The sequence below is a fragment of the Scatophagus argus genome, chromosome 8 (assembly GCF_020382885.2).
Source record: "Scatophagus argus isolate fScaArg1 chromosome 8, fScaArg1.pri, whole genome shotgun sequence".
In the NCBI taxonomy this organism is placed as follows: Eukaryota; Metazoa; Chordata; class Actinopteri; family Scatophagidae; genus Scatophagus; species Scatophagus argus.
Genome location: NC_058500.1, coordinates 4543697 through 4562433, shown reverse-complemented (window position 1 = coordinate 4562433; position 18737 = coordinate 4543697). Strand labels below are relative to the sequence as shown.

The window sequence follows — 18737 nt, the reverse complement described above, 5'->3', positions numbered from 1 at the left end:
AATTTATTAATAAATTTGGTTTTGATTGTATGCACCGAAGCCCCCATCATGAGCTGATTTGTATACATACTAGCACATTAGTAGATGTGCCTACCACAAGATAGGCCTTTTGAATAATTAATGTTTCTATTAAGTGCCATGGTGCCTCCCACCACGGGCCATTAATATTGAAGAGATGTAAGCCCCTGCTAACAGCAGAGGGAACGACATCAAATGAAGCTGGGAGTTGGATGGGCATATGAAAGGCATCTCCTCAATAGGCTTTGGCCGTAGCTTCTGTACGAGTTTACAGTAAAGAGAAGAGGCTTCCTTGACAGTAAATATAAACATGTAGCTGTTGCCTTAGGACAGAAAAAGTATAGGATTCCCCTCTTTCTTTCACTCTCACACAGTTTATGCAGGCTTATTGTTGATATTTTGAGCACCACAGGGATGGTGGGCCTGTCAGTCAGTATCATGGTACAACTGAACTCTCCTCGCTGCTGTAACCCTGAGAGAGTTGCTGTACAGTGTGTGTGTGTGCGTGCTTCCCTTCATTAAACCAGCCAAAGCAAGGATGAACAAAAAGTTGCAGTAAAGTAAGTCTTAAGCCTGGCAACAAGCAGTATAACATCAGTGTACCCATCTACTCCTTGTATGACATTAAAGTGGCCTGTTTGAGTACACTTACTGAGGAAAACACAGTCATCCACAAACCTGCCCCCCCTTTATCCCATCATTTTGTGTCTTGTTTTCTTCTCTTTACGCATTAAAAAAACTCCTTTTCATCACTGGTCGTATCTCTTAGCCGACTACAAGACATTTAGACCCCGTCAAGTATTTAGGACGCAGTTTGTTCGGGAACAAGTGATCAGCGGGGTTTTATCAAGCTCATTAAATGTTACCCACAATTAAATGTGACATGCTCGAATTAGTCTGAGCGGAGTCCAAAGACAAAGAGATTAGCTGCTAGCTCCCAAATTGTATCAAGGGCTATTTAATTTCAAAAGCAAAATATCCAGCTATGGCAAGAATAGAAATACAGCTTCTGTCATGTAGTCTAATTCTGGGAGAATCTGTGTAGAGCTTTAAGAAGATAAAATTCAGTTGGAAAAAATGTGTGTATTAAAGTTTGATAATAAAGAATATACCGTAAAAATGCTGACATTGTATATTCTAGGAATAGAATGAGGTGATTAAATATTATGAACCCTGAATTGTCTTGGAGAATGGCATTCGACTCTGTCAGCTACTGTAGTTACAGTGACATGCTGGGCTTGCATAGCCTGAAGGCAGCTGGGGCAGCGTATTGCCCTCTGTTCTATGTATTGAGTTTAGCCTTGGCTGCATCAGCAGAACTTTCCCCACCATTACTTCAGCTAAATAAGTCAACACTACACTGACAGACATCCCCGGGCTGTTCACATTTACAGCCATTTCTCTCTGTTGCCATAGTTTTTCTTTTGCTCTGACTAGCAGATTATCTCCCCGAAAGAGAGCCTTTCTTTTCTGGAAGTTTCATTCATGTGGATTAGAAGGCCTCTTTTTTCCCAATTTAGACCATCTCAACACCCTTTAGTCTTTCTGTGGTTGTTGCCAAATCCTGCAGAATGTCTAAGGAAATAGTGGTGGTAAGTGGCCAATGCTGTGATCCCCTAAGCTGGAGAAATAGATTATGCTACAGAAAGCGAAAGAGTGGGAGCGGGGAGTGTGATGCTCAAGCTGACTGGCTGTTTGCTGGGAATTACCCTCTATTGACAGTTTGACAATGCCAAGCGGGCAGCAGCACTGCTCCTAAAAGGATTACACCGAGAGCATGGCATGGCAGCACTGGGTGGGAACGGGAGGAGGAAGGACGGCAGTGCATGCACGTCCAATGAGGTTTCCTCCTCTTCTTCTTCTCCTTCTTCTCCTTCTTCTTCTTGTTCTTCTTCTTCTTCTTCTTCTTCTTCTTCTTCTTCTTCTTCTTCTTATGTTAAGACAAACAAGCAAGCTGGTGGTTGGAGAAGGAAGAAGAGAATGTGTCACTCAGCCTGAGGGAGATGAGATGATGCAGGGGATGCAAAGAAGAGGATGTTGCAATGAAATATAAAGACAAACGCCACCACTCTAAAAAGATTAACTACAATACGTGATTACAGCAGGTTCCCCCTGGTCTGCAGGGGTCATTATGATTTACAGGCAGTCAAACCACATGTATAAGGAGGGTCTTTAATGGATTCTGTTCTTTTGTTTGTGCAAGAAATATACAGATAAAGAGACAGAGAGCAGCACTTCGCTCTCACGCCTCCCAAGCCTGGAGACATCGGTGGCGTGAGCCTTTGAAGTGATGGTTTTGCTATGATCTGCTCGTGAATCAAGGCTCTCTATCTGCCAATGGGGAGCTCAGTCAAATGGGTTTCATGCATGGATTAGACTGTGCTTGGTCCATCGTGGGAAGGGCTCCATCTCAGCCTCAAGGGTAGAAGGAGGAGGTCTCCCAGGCTTTTAGCATGCCCATCTGTGGCTGTGAACACTGTTTTCCTGTCGCCATCCCTGCCTCACCTGTCATCCATCATGGCTGATGGGACCAAACTGAGTGGCATCCACATTCCCTCTGCCACTCTTACCACTTTGTGTACTCTCCTCTTTCTCTTGGTCCCCTTCTCTTTCCTGTGCTCTCTATTTTTTCACTCCTTTCTGGCTTTCTCTTAGAGTCTCCTATGGCCTGTCTTTCTCTGTCCCCTCCTCTCTATCTTGTTCCCTCTCAGGCCCTTACATTGCTTACGTAACATCACTAAGTCGACTCGAATAGCTGCTGCCATCGCCTGACATGGATATATTTAGCCATTATGTTTCCCCCCCTCTATACCCTGCATGCCCAAGCAGTGCTAAAAGATTCATGTATTCAGACCCCTCAGGCGGTGCAGTGACACACTTACTTTACATCCAGAGCAATTAATGTCCACTGAATCTAGATTACAACGCCGGTGTCCCACAGGGAAGCCGCAATGCCCTAGTGGCTGTCGGGGGTAGGGAGGGGAGGGTGTGCAGCACCACTGGAAGGGTCCCCATCACGTGGCACTTTGTGGCTCAGCAAGCGGGCACAACTTTTTTTTTTCCTCAGCTTGCATGGCCAGTAATAGCATATTGATTGTTTACATAGCACTTGCAGCTCCACACAGCCAAAGTGACAGTCATCTCCTCCCCTCTGCCCTCCTCTTTCCGAGTCTCCTCTGTCTTTTTTATACTTCCCTGTTCATCTACTCTGCCGGCCTTTCTTTATTTCCTCCCTCTTGTTCCTTTCTCTGTGCCCTCGATGCTTCTTCCTCCTCTCCGTCCTTCTCCTCCTCCTCCTCATTGTCTTCTCCTCTCATGTTTAAAAGCTTGGATGATGGCCAGGTCCGAGCCTCAACAGGGCTCTGCGGCACAGAAGGCAGCATGTTACCCTATGCCAAGGTCATGCTGGGTAGCCATATTGTGCTTTATGAGTAGGTGGTCTGCACTAAGCTTTAGTATGGCCCCTCGTTAGATCTATCATCCATGACAACAGCAAAAGGTTCTGACCAGGCGTCTCTCCAGGATGTTATTAATCCAAATCTGATTCTTCTTTTTATAGAAATATTTCTTTAATTGAATTTACCATTGCAATAGTTATAGGAAGTAGCTGTAAGAAGAAAACAAGTGTTAAAAGTGTGGTTTCATGTGTGTGGATGCGATGCCATATTTAGACAGGAAGGGCAACAAAACATTAGCCACTTTTGTGATGCTCTTGGCGCAGTGACTCATGGCATGTTCTGACATTCTGTGAATACAGGCGTGGGAGTGCTTTTAATTGCTTTTACAGCCACCTGCACCGTAAGAGCTTATTTATCCTTGAGCGTCCATGGAAACCTGTGCCAATTAATGATTTTGAGACAGGACCATAACTGAAGAGAAGAACATTTTTTAATGTCAGTCTTCATTAATTTTCTCCCTGACTTTGGCTTTTCATGGCTTTGTAGGTGACCCCAGTGGCTGGACCCCCAGAGGGAGGCACGCGGGTGACCATCCACGGCACAAACCTTGGCCTGGCCTTCTCGGACGTGGTGGGCAATGTGGAGGTGGCAGGGGTGAGGTGTGCCCCTGTAGAGGATGGCTACATCATTGCTGAACAGTAAGTCGCTTGGACAGAACAAGCACTATAATTATTACTTTAAAAATATTGTTATTAATCCTGTGATGATTAAAAACAATCAGATTGTATTAATATGATAAGATTTTTTTAATACTTTATTGTTCCTTATAAGTTATCCGATAAGGAAAATATTTGAAGTATGTTGTTCACAGTGGAACACGGAAATGTTTTAATTATGATTAATGATCCCAGTTTGTCAATAATATCTCAGAACAGCTTGCCAAATGTTATGATAGGAGGCAAAACACAAATAAGATAAGATAAGAAACACCCATTAAATCAGTTAATAACGTGTGTTCAGATGGGTGTTTTAATACATTACCGTATGTATGGAGTGTAACAGGCCACGAACTCTTTATCAGTATGTGTGCTGTGTGACAAAAAGCTTCTTTCCCATCCGTCTCTGCCTTAATGAAGACTGGAGTAGGTCCAGCCAGTCTGGCCTCGACACTGTTGTTCTCCCTCCTGCTGCACACTAACCCGTTTCCCTCTCTCTGTAGCTCATCTAGTCAGCAACAATCCCATAACAGCTGTGTGTGTGTTTACTTGTGTTTACCTCCCTAATTGTCCCATGCTGTGCATACATCACGTTAAAGTCTGTCCTGTTCACCCTGAACTAATGAAACGATGCCCATGCTTCACAACTTGCCCATCTCCCCTTTGGCTAAACGTGTGGAGGAAGAAACTCTGTGCCTTATGGCTTTCCAGCCTCCCCAGGTGATGCAGACCTTGCAGGGGAAAATGTATTTGCACACATACAAACATGCTAAGATCCTTTACTCTAAATGTATGTGAAAGTATTTGGATTAGGATAATGTTGTAGATTGGATTGCCTTTGTAGATCTTTGGTGGTCAGTGGAAAAAAGAAATCATTTCTTTTTGACAAAATCTGATCTGACAATAATTCTTCGTAGGAATCTGTAGAGCCAGCACAAAAACCATTATGCAGCTAATGTGGATTAAATATTAAACCATGGAAAATTCACTTCAGTTCAATTCCATTCTGTTCAGTTTATTTATATAGCACCAATTCACAACAAAAGTTTTCTCACGACACTTTCCAATTAGAGCAGGTCTAGACCAAATTCTTCAATTAAATTGTAATATAGAGAACCCATCATTCCCCCTTGAGCAAGCACTTGGCAACAGTGGTGAGGAAAAACTGCCTTTCAGAAGGCAGAAACCTCGGAGCAGACCCCGGCTCAAGATGGGCGGCCATCTGCCTTGACTGGTTGGGTTGAGAGAGAGAGAGAGAGAGAGAGAGAGAGAGAGAGCGAAGGACAGACAGACAGACAAAGGACCCCCGGCAGTCTAAGCCTATAGCAGCATAACTAGGGGCGGCCTAGGCCAGCACTAACTATAAGCTTTATCAAACTGGAAAGGTTTTAGTGTCCTTGTGTTTAGGGTGTCAGCCTCCCAGACCGAAACTGGAAGGTGGTTCCATAGTAGAGGAGCTTCATAACTAAAGGCTCTGGTTCCCGATCTACTTTTGAGGACTCTGGGAACCACAAGTAGCCCAACATTTTGAGAATGCAAAGCTCTGGTGGGATAATAGGGAACTATCAACTCTTTAAGATAGGATGGTGCCTGACCGTTCAGGGCTTTATATGTGAGGAAGAGAATTTTAAAATCTATCCTGAATTTTACAGGTAGCCAATGTAGAGAAGCCAGAACAGGAGAAATATGATCTCTCATGCTGATTCTTGTCAGTAGTCGTGCTGCAGCGTTCTGGATTAGCTTGAGAGTCTTTATAGATTTTTTGTTGCAGTCTGATAGAAGGGAGTTACAATAATCCAGCCTGGAGGTAATGAATGCATGGACTAATTTTTCTGCATCTTTCTGATTCAGGATGTGCCTAATTTTTGCAGTATTGCAGAGGTGAACGAATGCAGTCTTTGAAATATTCGATATGTGTGGGTTAAAGGACATGTCCTGGTCAAAGACTCATTAAATAACTAAATTCCTTACAGTGGAGCTTGAGGCCACGGCTAAGACATCTAGCATTGCTATATCACTGGAAAAATCAAGTCATTATGAGGAAAACATTTTTATATAAATACAGTATAGCCACTGTAAACTCATTACTGTCTTCCATATTCATAGCATATTCCTGCAGACATGCATTTCAATAAATTGAGAACATTTTTGTGGTGAAAAATGCTCAATAAGAATAATAATAATAAAATAATTACAATGAAATCTTTCAGCATGAAATTCCTCCTCCCTCTGCTGTAAGAGAGTAGTGTAAAGTTTTAAATATACAGCTCTGCACTGAGGCACAGCTGACACACATAAACTTAGGCACACGCGTATGCACACACACACACACACACAGGCTATCACAGTGATGGCTCTCAGAGGAGCCTTTAACCCTAATTCTTTCCTTGGCCTACTTCTGCCCCCAGAAAGAGAACAGCTCAGCACTGCACTGTAACTCACATTCTTTAAGTCTTATGGCGCTTTTACAATACATACTTTATGACACACGTGTATACATGTGCCACTAACTTATTATTTGATCATTTAATCTGGATGTTGGACACTTTAGTTTGTATGAAAAAGGGCAATGCAGGGTACGTCTGTGCTTCTGTAGCTTTTTACTGGCCAGTTGTAATTAAAATTCACTATGTGCCACTTGGCTGTAGGGGACAATTTGTCAGCAGTGCACTGATCTGACAGCACTTTAATCCAGCCCATGACAAGCTGGGGAATTTGTGTATTTGGCATGTAAAAATAAATAAATAAATAAAATTGACTGAGCAAAATTTAAAAAAAAAAAAAAAAAAAAAAACCAACCTATGACCCCTTTAGTCAAACTTTGGAGCAGCTTCAGCTTCATGAAGATGTTCTGGACTTTTATTTTAGAGCCTTTTGAGGTCGTATTGGCTCAGCTTTCATTATATACATGTCCTTTTGTTTTTGTTTTTTTTCTTATGTTTGCTTTGACTCTTAATTCAGTCACCAGGCTTCCTATGGTGGACTGGACTGTATCATTCAAAAAAGAAAAAGAAGCATACATATTTATATGTCTTTTATGTTCCTACTTCAGAGGAGTGTGTGAAAGCCACCCCAGCTTTGAAAAAATAAAAAGTCTCAACTTTTGTGTATTTCAGCAGTCAGAGTTGGCATTTTTCCAAAGATTGATGCTACTCTGCAGCTTTTTTGTTAAGTGGCTTAGTTCTCATGATCAAGAATTCAAGTAATCTGCGGGTTTTAGGGAAAGAGGAGGCCTCTCGGTGGAGACTGAGCCGTACAGCCGAATGTTCCGTAAATTTCCGTAAATGTTCAGCGTTTACAAAGGGCTGGTACACTAGGCCTTCAGGTGGAGACACAAACGGGTCTTCCTCTGAGTTCTCGTCTCCTCTGGTTCATCTGCTCAGCTCCGGCCTGCCCCTGCCAGCTGCCTCGCCACTTATTCTATCTTTCTTTCCACGCTGTGTGTGCCTCTTGTACTTTATTACTCCCTGGCACCACCGATCAATAGACGTCCTCGTTTTATTATGTCATTTGATCTAGTCACCTGCAGCGCTGGGTGACACCTGATCACATGGTATGATAAAGTGTATTGATCGTGCTGCGTGATTTACATTAGACGTACCACACTGGCATGGCGCCAACGTTGTCGGCGGGGGGGGGGGGGGGGGGGGGGGGGCTGCTTGTTGCTGGTAAATTTACATCACTCAGGTTGGGCGTGTTGAGTGCCAAGAGAGGAGGAGCACGATCATTTGAAGACTGTCATCCAAGGGGTCCTTGTTGATGTCTGGATGTGCCTTGTAATGAAATGAGTGAGACAACAAAAGAAGATTGCATTTAGAGTGGGGGATGAATCGATATCAAGCAGAGCAATGTTTCGATTACTTTCTCTGAACTTTCGCTCAAGCATTTAAACATGAAGGCAACTTCAGAGCTTTAAGCTATTTTGGAGTAAGACTGAATGGTTGTGTTTTTTTGCTTTTAACAGAACTTTGAAAAGTGATTTTCTTAATTTATTTTGTGTGTTTTGTAGGATCGTATGTGAGATGGATCCGTCTCCTCCTGACAGTAGACCTGGTCCAGTCCAGCTGTGTGTAGGAGAGTGCAAACCAGAACTCATGGCTCGCTCCTCGCAACTCTACTCCTTTGTGGTAAGTACAATTACACCACGTTGCTCTGCACACTCTTATAATATGATGCACATTAGTAAATCCTGCTGTACGCCAGAGATGTGTTAAGGTGATACAGAAACTACATGTAGTTCGATTAAAAGTGATTTGTATTTTTCTTGCAAAGTAATTGTTTATGTGCCACAGGCAAGTAATGATGTCTGAGTTGCCATGGCTACCGATATGTAATTAAGCAGCTCTGTGGTTGGTTACTTGTTATTTTGCAAATAACATACTTCCATTAACAGCAAAATGTTTTCAAGGGGCTTTCGTTAATGATCTCTGCAGCTCTCTGGTTCTAAATGCTGTTGGCCTTTATTGAGACAGGATCATCAGTATGTATTACAGTTTGCAAATCAGTGTGTTCTTTACAACTCGCTCACTAGCTGAGCCGCATTAAGTTAAACTTTGCTCAGTAGATGGAAAAAGTATTCATTTCTTTTCAGATTTCTTGCAGGTACTATTTGTGTTTTTGTATAATTGAGAGATCTTGCAGACTTTTAGGTTGTTTCCTTGTCCTTTACTTAAGTAAAAGTACTAATTCCAGACAGTAAAAATTCCAGAAATGTTACTGAAGTGAAATTGGTGCACCTTACACTAACACACGATTTTGCTGTGGGTTGGTTGAAGTTTAGCTACTTTGTAACTATTTTGCATCAATCTGCAGTTACTGATTATTTTCATCATGGATTAATCTGCTGAGATAATTAATTAATTAATTGTTTGGTTTGTACAAATTATGAAAATAGTGAGAAATGCGGTCACAATTACCCAGAAGCCAAAGTGACACTTTCAGAATCATTAATGTGTCCAACCAACAGTTCAAACCTCAAAATTATAACAAATAATTAAAAGACAAAGCAGAAAATCCATGAAATATTTTTGGATGAAAATTGGCTTAAACGTCTTTAAAAATAGTTGCTTATTACTTTTCAGTCAAGTGACTAGTTAATAAATCATTTAGCTTCATGTTCAATCATTTAGATTTTCATGTTCTGTATGAAAAATGTTAATTTAAAAACTAACAAGTAACTGAAGTCGTCAGACAATTGCGGTGAAGTGGAAAGTACAATATTTCCGTCTGAACTGTGGAGCAGTAGAAGTAGGAATTGCCATGGAAACAGTCATGTAAAGTACAACTACTGTGCTACAGTGCCTGAATGCACTGAATTACATCCCACCACTGAAATTCTGTAAGCAAATGCTCTTGCTAAAATGGAAAACGGTGCTGCGCTCGGCGGGTAAACATTGTCTACTCCTCATTGTCTCATACTGACGCACACATTTCCCCGTCTCGGTCATTCGCTGTCTGCCCAGCCTGCAGCTAACAGATAATCTGCTTTTCCATTTGCGCTCTATCACACCTTCACAATTAGCACTCCCTTAACAATTAACAGCAGCCAGTAATTACTACTGTTGTTTTCAGCGTACCTGCTTTAGCCTGCATCCTTGAAGTCGCACTTAGCTGACAGTTTTGAGTTTTGCCATTATGATGATCTTGGCTCCGTAGTAAATCCTCAGCTACTTTTTCTTACCAGCGTTACTGCTGTTGCTCTGGGCAGCAGCAGGAATTCCTTGAAGAATACTTCACAGAGCCTGGAATTAGCCTGCTTGCAATTCCCTTGTATTGCAGGACACTTAAGAAAAACATGCACCCTCACAGAAGCGTTCTTCAATTTCCCCGACAAGACATACTCCCTGTGTGACCGTCTCTTCCAGTCAGCAATACTTGAGCGCTTGGTAAAAGGGCAGAGTAAATAACAGAGCATGCTTTTAGTCGTTTTTACGTTGTTGTTTCATGATTGTGCACACAGAGATGTGTGCTTGTCTGTGTACAGTACAACAGTACAGTGTGTGCTGCAACATGTGTGTTTCTCTGTATGACGGGCCATCCGCTTTGATATTCCTCCGTCTGTCTGTGCGATGGCAGGCCAGCTGCCTGCAGCTGTAAACACTAGTTACTTTCAGACTGTCTTTAAAAAGCTTTGCTCAGACGAAACCCGGCAACGTGTGACACACAGGAGGAGGAGGATCTTTTAGGGACTCTGAGAGCTCCTGGTTTTATCCTCTTTTCAGCCACTAGCGCTGCACTCGACTGCCATCGGCCTGGCAATATGAATGACTGTGATTTGCAGGGGATCAGTGATAATACATGAAGGTTTTGAGAGTCACAGTAGAGATGCTGCCCTTTTTTCTGAGAAAATTTCCATCTTTTGGTCTCTTGCTTTGCCATTCCTGCTTCTTCCCTCTGCACAGCCTCTCTTAACCCCTCTTTCTCTGTGTCTCCGCGCTTTGTAGACCCCCACAGTCACAGGTCTGTCCCCTAGCCGAGGTCCAGAGTCTGGGGGCACGAAAGTGACCATAATGGGGGAAAACCTTGGCGCCGGCAGCAGTGTCAACGTTCAGTTTGGAAACCAGACCTGCGAGTTCTTTGGGTGAGATTTTCTTCTTTGCACCCATTCATCCCATAAAAGCGCTATTAGTAGCCCATAAAATTTAATTTGCTAAAACAGCCTACATGACTGGGCTTATGTTTAACACAGACTATTCACAGAGAAAGATTTATTTATTTATTTGTTTTTAACTGTTCTGGCACATTAAGATGAGGTGGAAACTTGACGTGTAAATGAAAGACACAAATGTTGATGTTAGGAAATGAAACCAATCCACTCACTATCAATGTGACAATGTTGTCAAATTAAATGATTAAAAAGGTGTAAAACTAAAAAAACGAAAAGCTCCAGGAACATTTCGTAGCTCATTTGTCTTTGTTTTGTCATGCTTGCACTTTTTCTTGATATCTTTGTGTGTTAAATTATTTTCTGCATTTGCATTTTGACACGCCTACAACATTTTAGCCTTTGGTATTTACAGATAGGAAAACATTGCTTTGGCTCTGTGTTTCTTCAGCTTTTTGTTGAGTTGCTGCATACATCACTGTCAGAAAATGCTGGATATATGGCATGCAGTGGGCAAATGGAAAAAAGAATTAAAACAAGAGATCTCACTCCTGACATGAGGTGGATTATTCCCATTAAATAAGCTGCTATATTTCATGGTTTTCTTGCACTTTATTTCTCTATGTATTACAGAGAAATTCCCCCAAGGGAAAGCCTTTCTCTCCCTCTGTCAGAAACTTATGTAAATCTTAATAAGGTTTTGATGACCTACTGCATCAAACACTGTAATAATAGCTTCTGGAAAATGTGGTGCTCCTATGGATCTTTCTTCTTTTTCAGCCAGCGCCCTCCTTCTCACTATATCTTTCTATCAGTTCCTTCATCTGTTCTCTCTGCACTGTTTTTCTTTTATTCTCTTGTCCCTCACTGTCACAGTTTCCTTCCATCTCTACCCATTCCTTCTCTTTGTGGCTGTAGGCATCTCAGCCCTGCCACGGCAGTCTGTCTGTAATGTTGTGAGGTTGAGAAGTCAAGCCAGCTTTAATGAGATACAGGGCTAATTACTGGTTTGTGTTTCTCCACTGTATTCCTGGCATGGGAGGGAGAGGAGGATGGGTGGCCGTTCTACTACACGCTTTCCTCTGCTAGTGATTTGGGACAAATTTAGGGGGTGGGCAAGCAGAACATGGAGAGGGAGGGGAAAGCACACAAGGACATACTGTCTGACAGTGGCGGAGGTGCTGCTTGCGTGTTAGTTTGTGTGCACACACTTCTATGTGCACTGGGTCATTTACACCTATGTGTACTTGTGGCCAGATCTTAAATGTTAGAAGAGCCTGAAAATCTCTGAAAAATGTTCAGTCTTCACAGGTTTGTATTACAAGAGAGCCATGCAGTAATCAGAGTTGTTGTAGGGTTTTTTTTTGACGCATCTAAATAAAAGTTGTGCATAAAGAAAATACTGTAAAATTAACAAATCGGGCATAAAGAGCATCTTTGGTTTGACTTTTCAAGACAGATACTTCATGTAGCCTGACTTTTCATATAATCTAGAAACCTATAACTCTTTTTCACACAAATTTAATTAATTCTTATTGTGCTTCACTTGCAGACGGACAATGACAGAGATCGTGTGCTACTCTGCCCCCTCCCTGTCCGGGGTCGGCCCCGTGCAGATCAGTGTGAGCGTGGACCACGCACAAATCAAGGAGAGCCTCACCTTCAACTACATAGAAGACCCTACTGTCCAGCGCATTGAGCCAGACTGGAGCATTGCAAGGTAAAGTTGTCTTACTGGATGCATACTGTACTTTTTACATTTTTGTTGGTTGTACATGTTGTTTTACTATCCACGTCCTCACCACCCAGACTAAGGACCCCCCCACCCATCCACAGCTTTAGAGCCAGCCAGTCTGAGCCAGTGGCAATAAGCAGACACAAGTCAATATTGCACTTTCAATTACTCTTCAGTTCTCTTCCAATTAGTCTAGATCTGATAGAAGTGCCACAGCTCACAGATTGGACAACGTGGACACTACTGACACTGAGATTCTCTCATCGAATTCAGTGTTGATCCATCTGTTGAGCGTCTTTGGCAGATAGACACACATGCTCTATACGCAGCTAATTAAAAGGAAGAGAGGGGCGAGGATGAAATAGAGGCTTTGTAGAACAACGTTCTATCAGAGGTGCAAGTCCACGGCAGATGGCCCAGGCTCACAGAACCAGAGTGCAGGGGACACTGCAGCACAAGAGCAATGGCACAGAGGGAAAAGAGAGGAGAAATCAAGGGAGACAGGGACTATGGGAGGACATCATGCTAGTCATGTTTCTTGACAGAGAGACAGACAGACAAACAGACAGATAGATAGATAGATAGATAGATAGATAGATAGATAGATAGATAGATAGATAGATGGATCTGTTATGTTAATGCAACCACTCCTGACTGGCATCTATATTCTGCACGCCACACTGACGAGTGCAACAACAAAAACAACAAACATCAACTACAACCCAAACAGCTGCAGGGAGAGCCGCACATCCAGCACTTTCCCTCCTGCTTTGTTTGTGTGTTTTATTTGCGCTGCTGCAATATGAAGCCCAGCACCACTGCTGTATCCTTATACGCTTGAGCTGCCTTTGTATTTCAAACCCAAATGTGCACCAGTTGATTGTAGCAAGTGAAGTCAGTTAAAAAGCGTCTCTAATCATCCTCCACTCCAAAGGCTATTATCTCCCAAAAGAAACTGAGGATGAAAGCTGGTTTGATGCGTTTATTCTCGACTGATGGTGAATATTAAACGGGCCTAGAAAGTTTAGTCTCGAACTGCATTTGAATTACTTTGTTTCTTTTCTCGCTTTATTTATCTTCCTCTTTCTGTCACTTTCCTTTTCTTTCTTCCTTTCAGTTTGAATTTTCAAACTAAAAGTTAGAAGGTGTTTGACAAAAATTATTATTTTAACATGTGGAATAATTTGTGCCTACTTGTGTTTTCCTCAGTGGCCACACCCCTCTGATGGTGACTGGGACCAATCTGGACGTAGTTCAGGAGCCCAGGATTCGAGTCAAATATGCTGGCCGAGAGTCTGTCAATGTAAGAACCCCTACGCTGCCTTAACCTTACAGCTAGTACAGAATACTCCCTGAATACATGTACTACGTACACATGCTGGAAAGTGTACATTAACGAGGTCCTGCTTGACTCACCAAATACTGCTGTACTAACAGACCCTCCAGCTTTCTGCGCTTCCCTAACTTCCACTTGAACCCAGTCGTCTCAGGCACTCCAGCGAGCATCTGAATAATGCAGTCGGCAGTGAGAGTGTGTGCGCGTGCAGTATTTAATTAAGAGTTTACACTGAATTTTCTTAAGGCTAAAAGTCCCAGATCCATCCCCCCACCTACTGAGCCCTGTTTTACGGTGTTTTACTGTCACACCAGTCATCCTGAACCAAATTTTTAACCTGTGTGAGAAAAAAAATAAGGTTTTCAAGCTGCAAGTATGGACAGATATTTTCCTGCAGTAATGGAGCCAACTGGAGGGCAGTAGAGTTTGACAAAAAGAGGGTGTGGGAGGGTCTGTCGGGGGACTCTTGGAGGTGTACATGATCGGGGGCAAGGAGACTCCTAATCGGTTTCAATGGAAGATTAACTGTGGTCAGAAGTCTTTGGTCAGCATAAAGAGCCCTTGTATAATCAAAGTCTCGGCTGCAGGAAATCGTTGCAAATTGCATTTGAGCCCCTGTCCTCAGGCTCTTTGTTTAATTAAGAGGATGGGATTTCCTCTCTGTGGTCTGGGGAAAGGTGGAGAGATCAGACAAATGGACTAAAGGATAGAGAGCGAGAGGGGATGGGGAGGAGAGAAGGTAAAAGTATAGTGCTCTGTGCGCAGTGCAATAACATGTTCTAACACAATATAGTTCCCATCTTTCAAAGCAACGGCCAAATGATATATGTTTGAAACTGCAAAAAATAAATAAGTGTAGCAGAATTCAGTTTTTCTGTATTCTGACAGTGGTAATCATCTCGTCATGCCTAATACTCTTTGGACAAGAGTACCCAGACACGCTTCTTTATGGGGCTGCTCCACTGCATGAAGGTTAAAAAATCCTCCAACATATTGTGGAAAGCCTTCCCAGAAGAGTGGAAGCTGTTATAGCTAAAAAGCTGTCTGTGTGTTTGGAATGGGATGTCATTTAATTGCCTGGTGGTTTAATGGTCATGTGTCCCAATACTTTTGTCTATATAGTGAGTTATCTCGTGTGGGTTTTAACCTCAGGCTGTGAACCACTGACTTACTGTGCGGTTTATGTTTTATTTTGCAAAGATAAACCAGACTGTCAAATACCCACCACACGTACACACACATATGCTACATTCAAAAACTCAAAAACACTCTTGTATATACTGTGACCTAGTAAATCTCTTGCTTCATTTATGGACTCTCATGTCAGGTTAGTGCGCATGCATGGATACACAAAAACATCCTCAATGCCATGTCTCACTTGCAGAACTCTACTTTAACTTTGTCGCAACATGCCTCCTCCGCCTCCACAATTCCAGCCTCCCATCCCTGACATTGGCAATCTGAAATTGCCCTTAAGTGTCTGACTTGCTCAGTGAATGTTGTTTGCTAAAAATCATAACTCTGCCCTGGGCTTTTTTGTGCTGCAGTGTTTCCTCAAGTAAGGACGCACGTTTCCCCAAGAGGCCTTTGTGAGTTATGAAACCCTGGTAATTACAAGTAAAAGTAGATGACAGATCTGTCCTGTTTCATGTTTAGAGAAGAGAAATAAAAAACAGAGTGAGAGACTCCTGGAGACCTGGCGAAATGGGATTTGATTCGTGTGTGGGTGCCGTGCCGTCTGGTTTGTCAGTTTCCAAGGCTTTGAAAGAGAGTTGTTCATCTCCACCCTGCCTTGTCTCTTTCAACTCCCCGCCTTTAGCGCCCGCAAAAGAAGCCTGTGTCGCTGCCTTGATTGGCCCCACAGCCCAAAGAGAATGAATTTCTATTAAATACTAAGGTTACAATGACCCATCCTTCATCCCATCTACCCCCCTTCTACTCCTTTCCCCTTTGTCACTGGAGGAAGGCCAACAGCACAGAAGCCTATAGCAATAAGAGCTGCTGTCTGTCAGCCAGCCTTCAAATGATCACCTATCTCCCACTAAATTGCTTCTCTTCTCTCCCTCCCTTGTGTCACCTGCAGAGATTCACAAAGAAACCTGCAAAGGAAAAAAGGACAATTTTCTTTGTGAAATGTTCTTTATCTGTCACCGAATTCACGGCTCAAACATTTATCATAATCTTGATTAAAGCTGAAAGGGTCATTTTCCAGCTCCAGAACATTTTCCTGCCGCCGTAAGATTTCGTGTAACGTATTTGCCACACTTAAGACGCCTCGACTCAGGCTCAGTGCATCAGGTGCATTTGCAGCTTCTGCTAATCAAAGAAAGTGTTCACTATGGGTGTGCCAGGCTCCTATCACATCGTGGCCAGTCAGGCTGATTGCCCGGTACAGTGAGCCCTACAGCTCCAACATCACTACGAGCGACGAATAGAAGCAGCGGACACTCAGAGCTTACAGTTTACATTTTCATAATGATATTGTATTTTAAGCTGTGTACTTGTGTCTTCCAATGCCAGACATCTCAGCAGTATCAGCATCGTGAGTGGCTCATTGAATCATCACGGTAGCTTGAGTGCCCACAATCTGGAGGGCTATTACCATTTCCTCCTTGACATCTCTTATGTAGCTTCGATGCTGACTTTAAAAGAAGAAAAGCCACTTATTAATGCATGCAGCAGTGCTTACAGAGGATGTTCAAAATTAGTCACACCCTCATCACAAGACATCCAGCAGATGATGTTTCACTTCAAGCTTGGCACACATCTCCAAGGAAAACTACTGGCTCTGGCTTTTCACATGCCTAAATGCCAAACACATCTTTTTTGCATGAATCTGAGCTGAAGTTAGAATTGATGCCAGTATTATCAGTTGGTTGTAATGGCAATCAGGCAGGAAAATAGGCAAAGTGTAGGAGTAATGGAGCACAGCAATAGCCAGTGACTAGCTATTGAATGTTAGCCTCCATATGACCTTTGACTTTGTGACCCTTCACATTTCTCCTACGCACATCTCCACAGCCAATGCATCCTATCTTTAATTCCTCTCTCACTCTCTCCCTACTATCCTTGGCCAGAGACCTTTGAACGGTTGAGTGGGCTGTAGCAGCACAGTAGATCATGGTAATGTATTCAGCCAGAGGGGTTGGAGTGTTACTGCCTTAAAACACCCTGGCTCTGTCCAACACTAGAGAAAGAAGACAGATGAGGCCAAGATTCCAATTATTTTCTCTATCTGTTGACCTCAGTTCACTTCATCAGTGCTGAACAATGTATGGCTTCTTTTCCCACATGGCCTGAGGGACTGGAAGTACGACTGTATACTGTATTTGATGTACTAGAAATAGAAAGTGAAAATACATAATGTTGTTTGGAACCAAAGCAGTGTAATGTCACGGCTGCATAGTGTTGCATATGGCTGGTTTGGAGTGGCAGAAAAAAAATGTCACGATTCACAGTGTAAACAATATGCAGGATACATTAGTAAAAAGAACTTTACTGATATCCATTTATTGAAATGGAAGCCAAATACCACATTCCCTTTATCAAACCCCACAATTCCCCAGTTTAGCCACCACTATTTACTCTCTCATTGCTTCGGATTTACACACGTCACTGCCACGCTGCCTGACAAACATCCAACATGACAGCAGCAGTTTTCTATCCTGACAGGATTCAGGGAAGGAAAGGATTTATTTATGAAAAAGAGAGAGAGAGAGAGAGAGAGAGGGGGGGGGTAAGGGAGAGAAAATAAGGACAGTGTAGAAAAAAGAAAAAGCACAGTATCCATCTCTGGCAGAGCAGATGGTAGTCAGAGCTGTAGTTGACTTGCAAATGCCTCGCTGCTCCAACGTGACAGTCACGAGGATGCTGCCGGAGCATCTGGGCCTGTCTGTATAACACGTCGCCATGCCAACGGTAAGACAGCAGCCCGTATCAAACTTAACTTGAACTCTTTTATCCATTAAACCCTTTAATTCCCATCTACTGATATTGAGAACAGACTGTGTGAGAGAGTAAAAATAAAACTTCATTGGATTTATTCGTACTGTTATTGCTGTGTGGGAAACAAAAACATTGTTCATTCATTAATTAACCATTCACTTTCATTTCTGCAAAGCACAGAGTCAGTGTTTACCGTGATAAACGTATTGTTTTACTAGTTATTTTTGCCAGGAATATGTGTGGTTCATATAGGAGTATTTCATTTTTAGAACAACCCGGTTCAAATTCTGTTAGTCACCACCGGCTTACAGTGAAGTGACGCTCACGTATATACAGAATGTAAACTAGGTGAAAGTATGTCAGGAGTCCTATCTTCTTTTGCTATCTATTTTTAAAAGGGTTTATCTTCTCGCTCTTGTCACGTGCTGCGTTTGTAGCTTGTTATGTGTGAATTTTAAAGAAAAATGTCACAACACCAGGGAACGCTACCGTAGAGCATTCAGGCCCCAGACTGGAAGGAGCCTTACTGCTGTGTATGTCGCTGTGACAGTTGTAATGTTCTAACCACGTTTCTTTCACCCACAAGTCTGAATTTCACTAAAAGAGCTGACTGCCAGGCAGCTGTTAAATCATAGACAGCTGAACAGATTATTCAATTAGTCATTTAGCTGAGCAACATAAAATTAACTACAATTTTGATTGAATCAAGCACTTGTTTATTCACGCAGCTTGTCAAAACGAGAGGATGTGCTGCTTTTCTCTGTTTTATATCATTGCAAACTGCATATTTTTAGATTTTGAAATGTTGGTCAGACTAAGCAAAACATTGCAAGATGTCACCTGTGCCTTTGGGAAATTATAACAACCATTTACAGTGTTTTCTGGAGATTTAAAGCTCTATTGTGTGGGATAATGGAATATATTATTGACATAAATGGAATATCTATAATTGTTAGTGTCTGACCACCTGAAAGCCTTAGAATGA

At 42.5% G+C, this 18737-nt stretch overlaps 1 protein-coding gene across 2 annotated transcripts in view; it reads left to right on the top strand.

Annotated features, from left to right (window-relative positions):
- plxna2 (plexin A2) overlaps nt 1-18737 on the top strand; it is a 160339-nt gene that overhangs the window by 107665 nt on the left and 33937 nt on the right. For both annotated transcript variants that reach the window (XM_046395614.1, XM_046395615.1), the window contains exons 13-17: nt 3963-4114; nt 8142-8259; nt 10576-10712; nt 12289-12456; nt 13681-13774. In XM_046395614.1, the coding sequence (XP_046251570.1) occupies nt 3963-4114; nt 8142-8259; nt 10576-10712; nt 12289-12456; nt 13681-13774 (669 nt within the window). The remainder of the gene's footprint in view (nt 1-3962; nt 4115-8141; nt 8260-10575; nt 10713-12288; nt 12457-13680; nt 13775-18737) is intronic.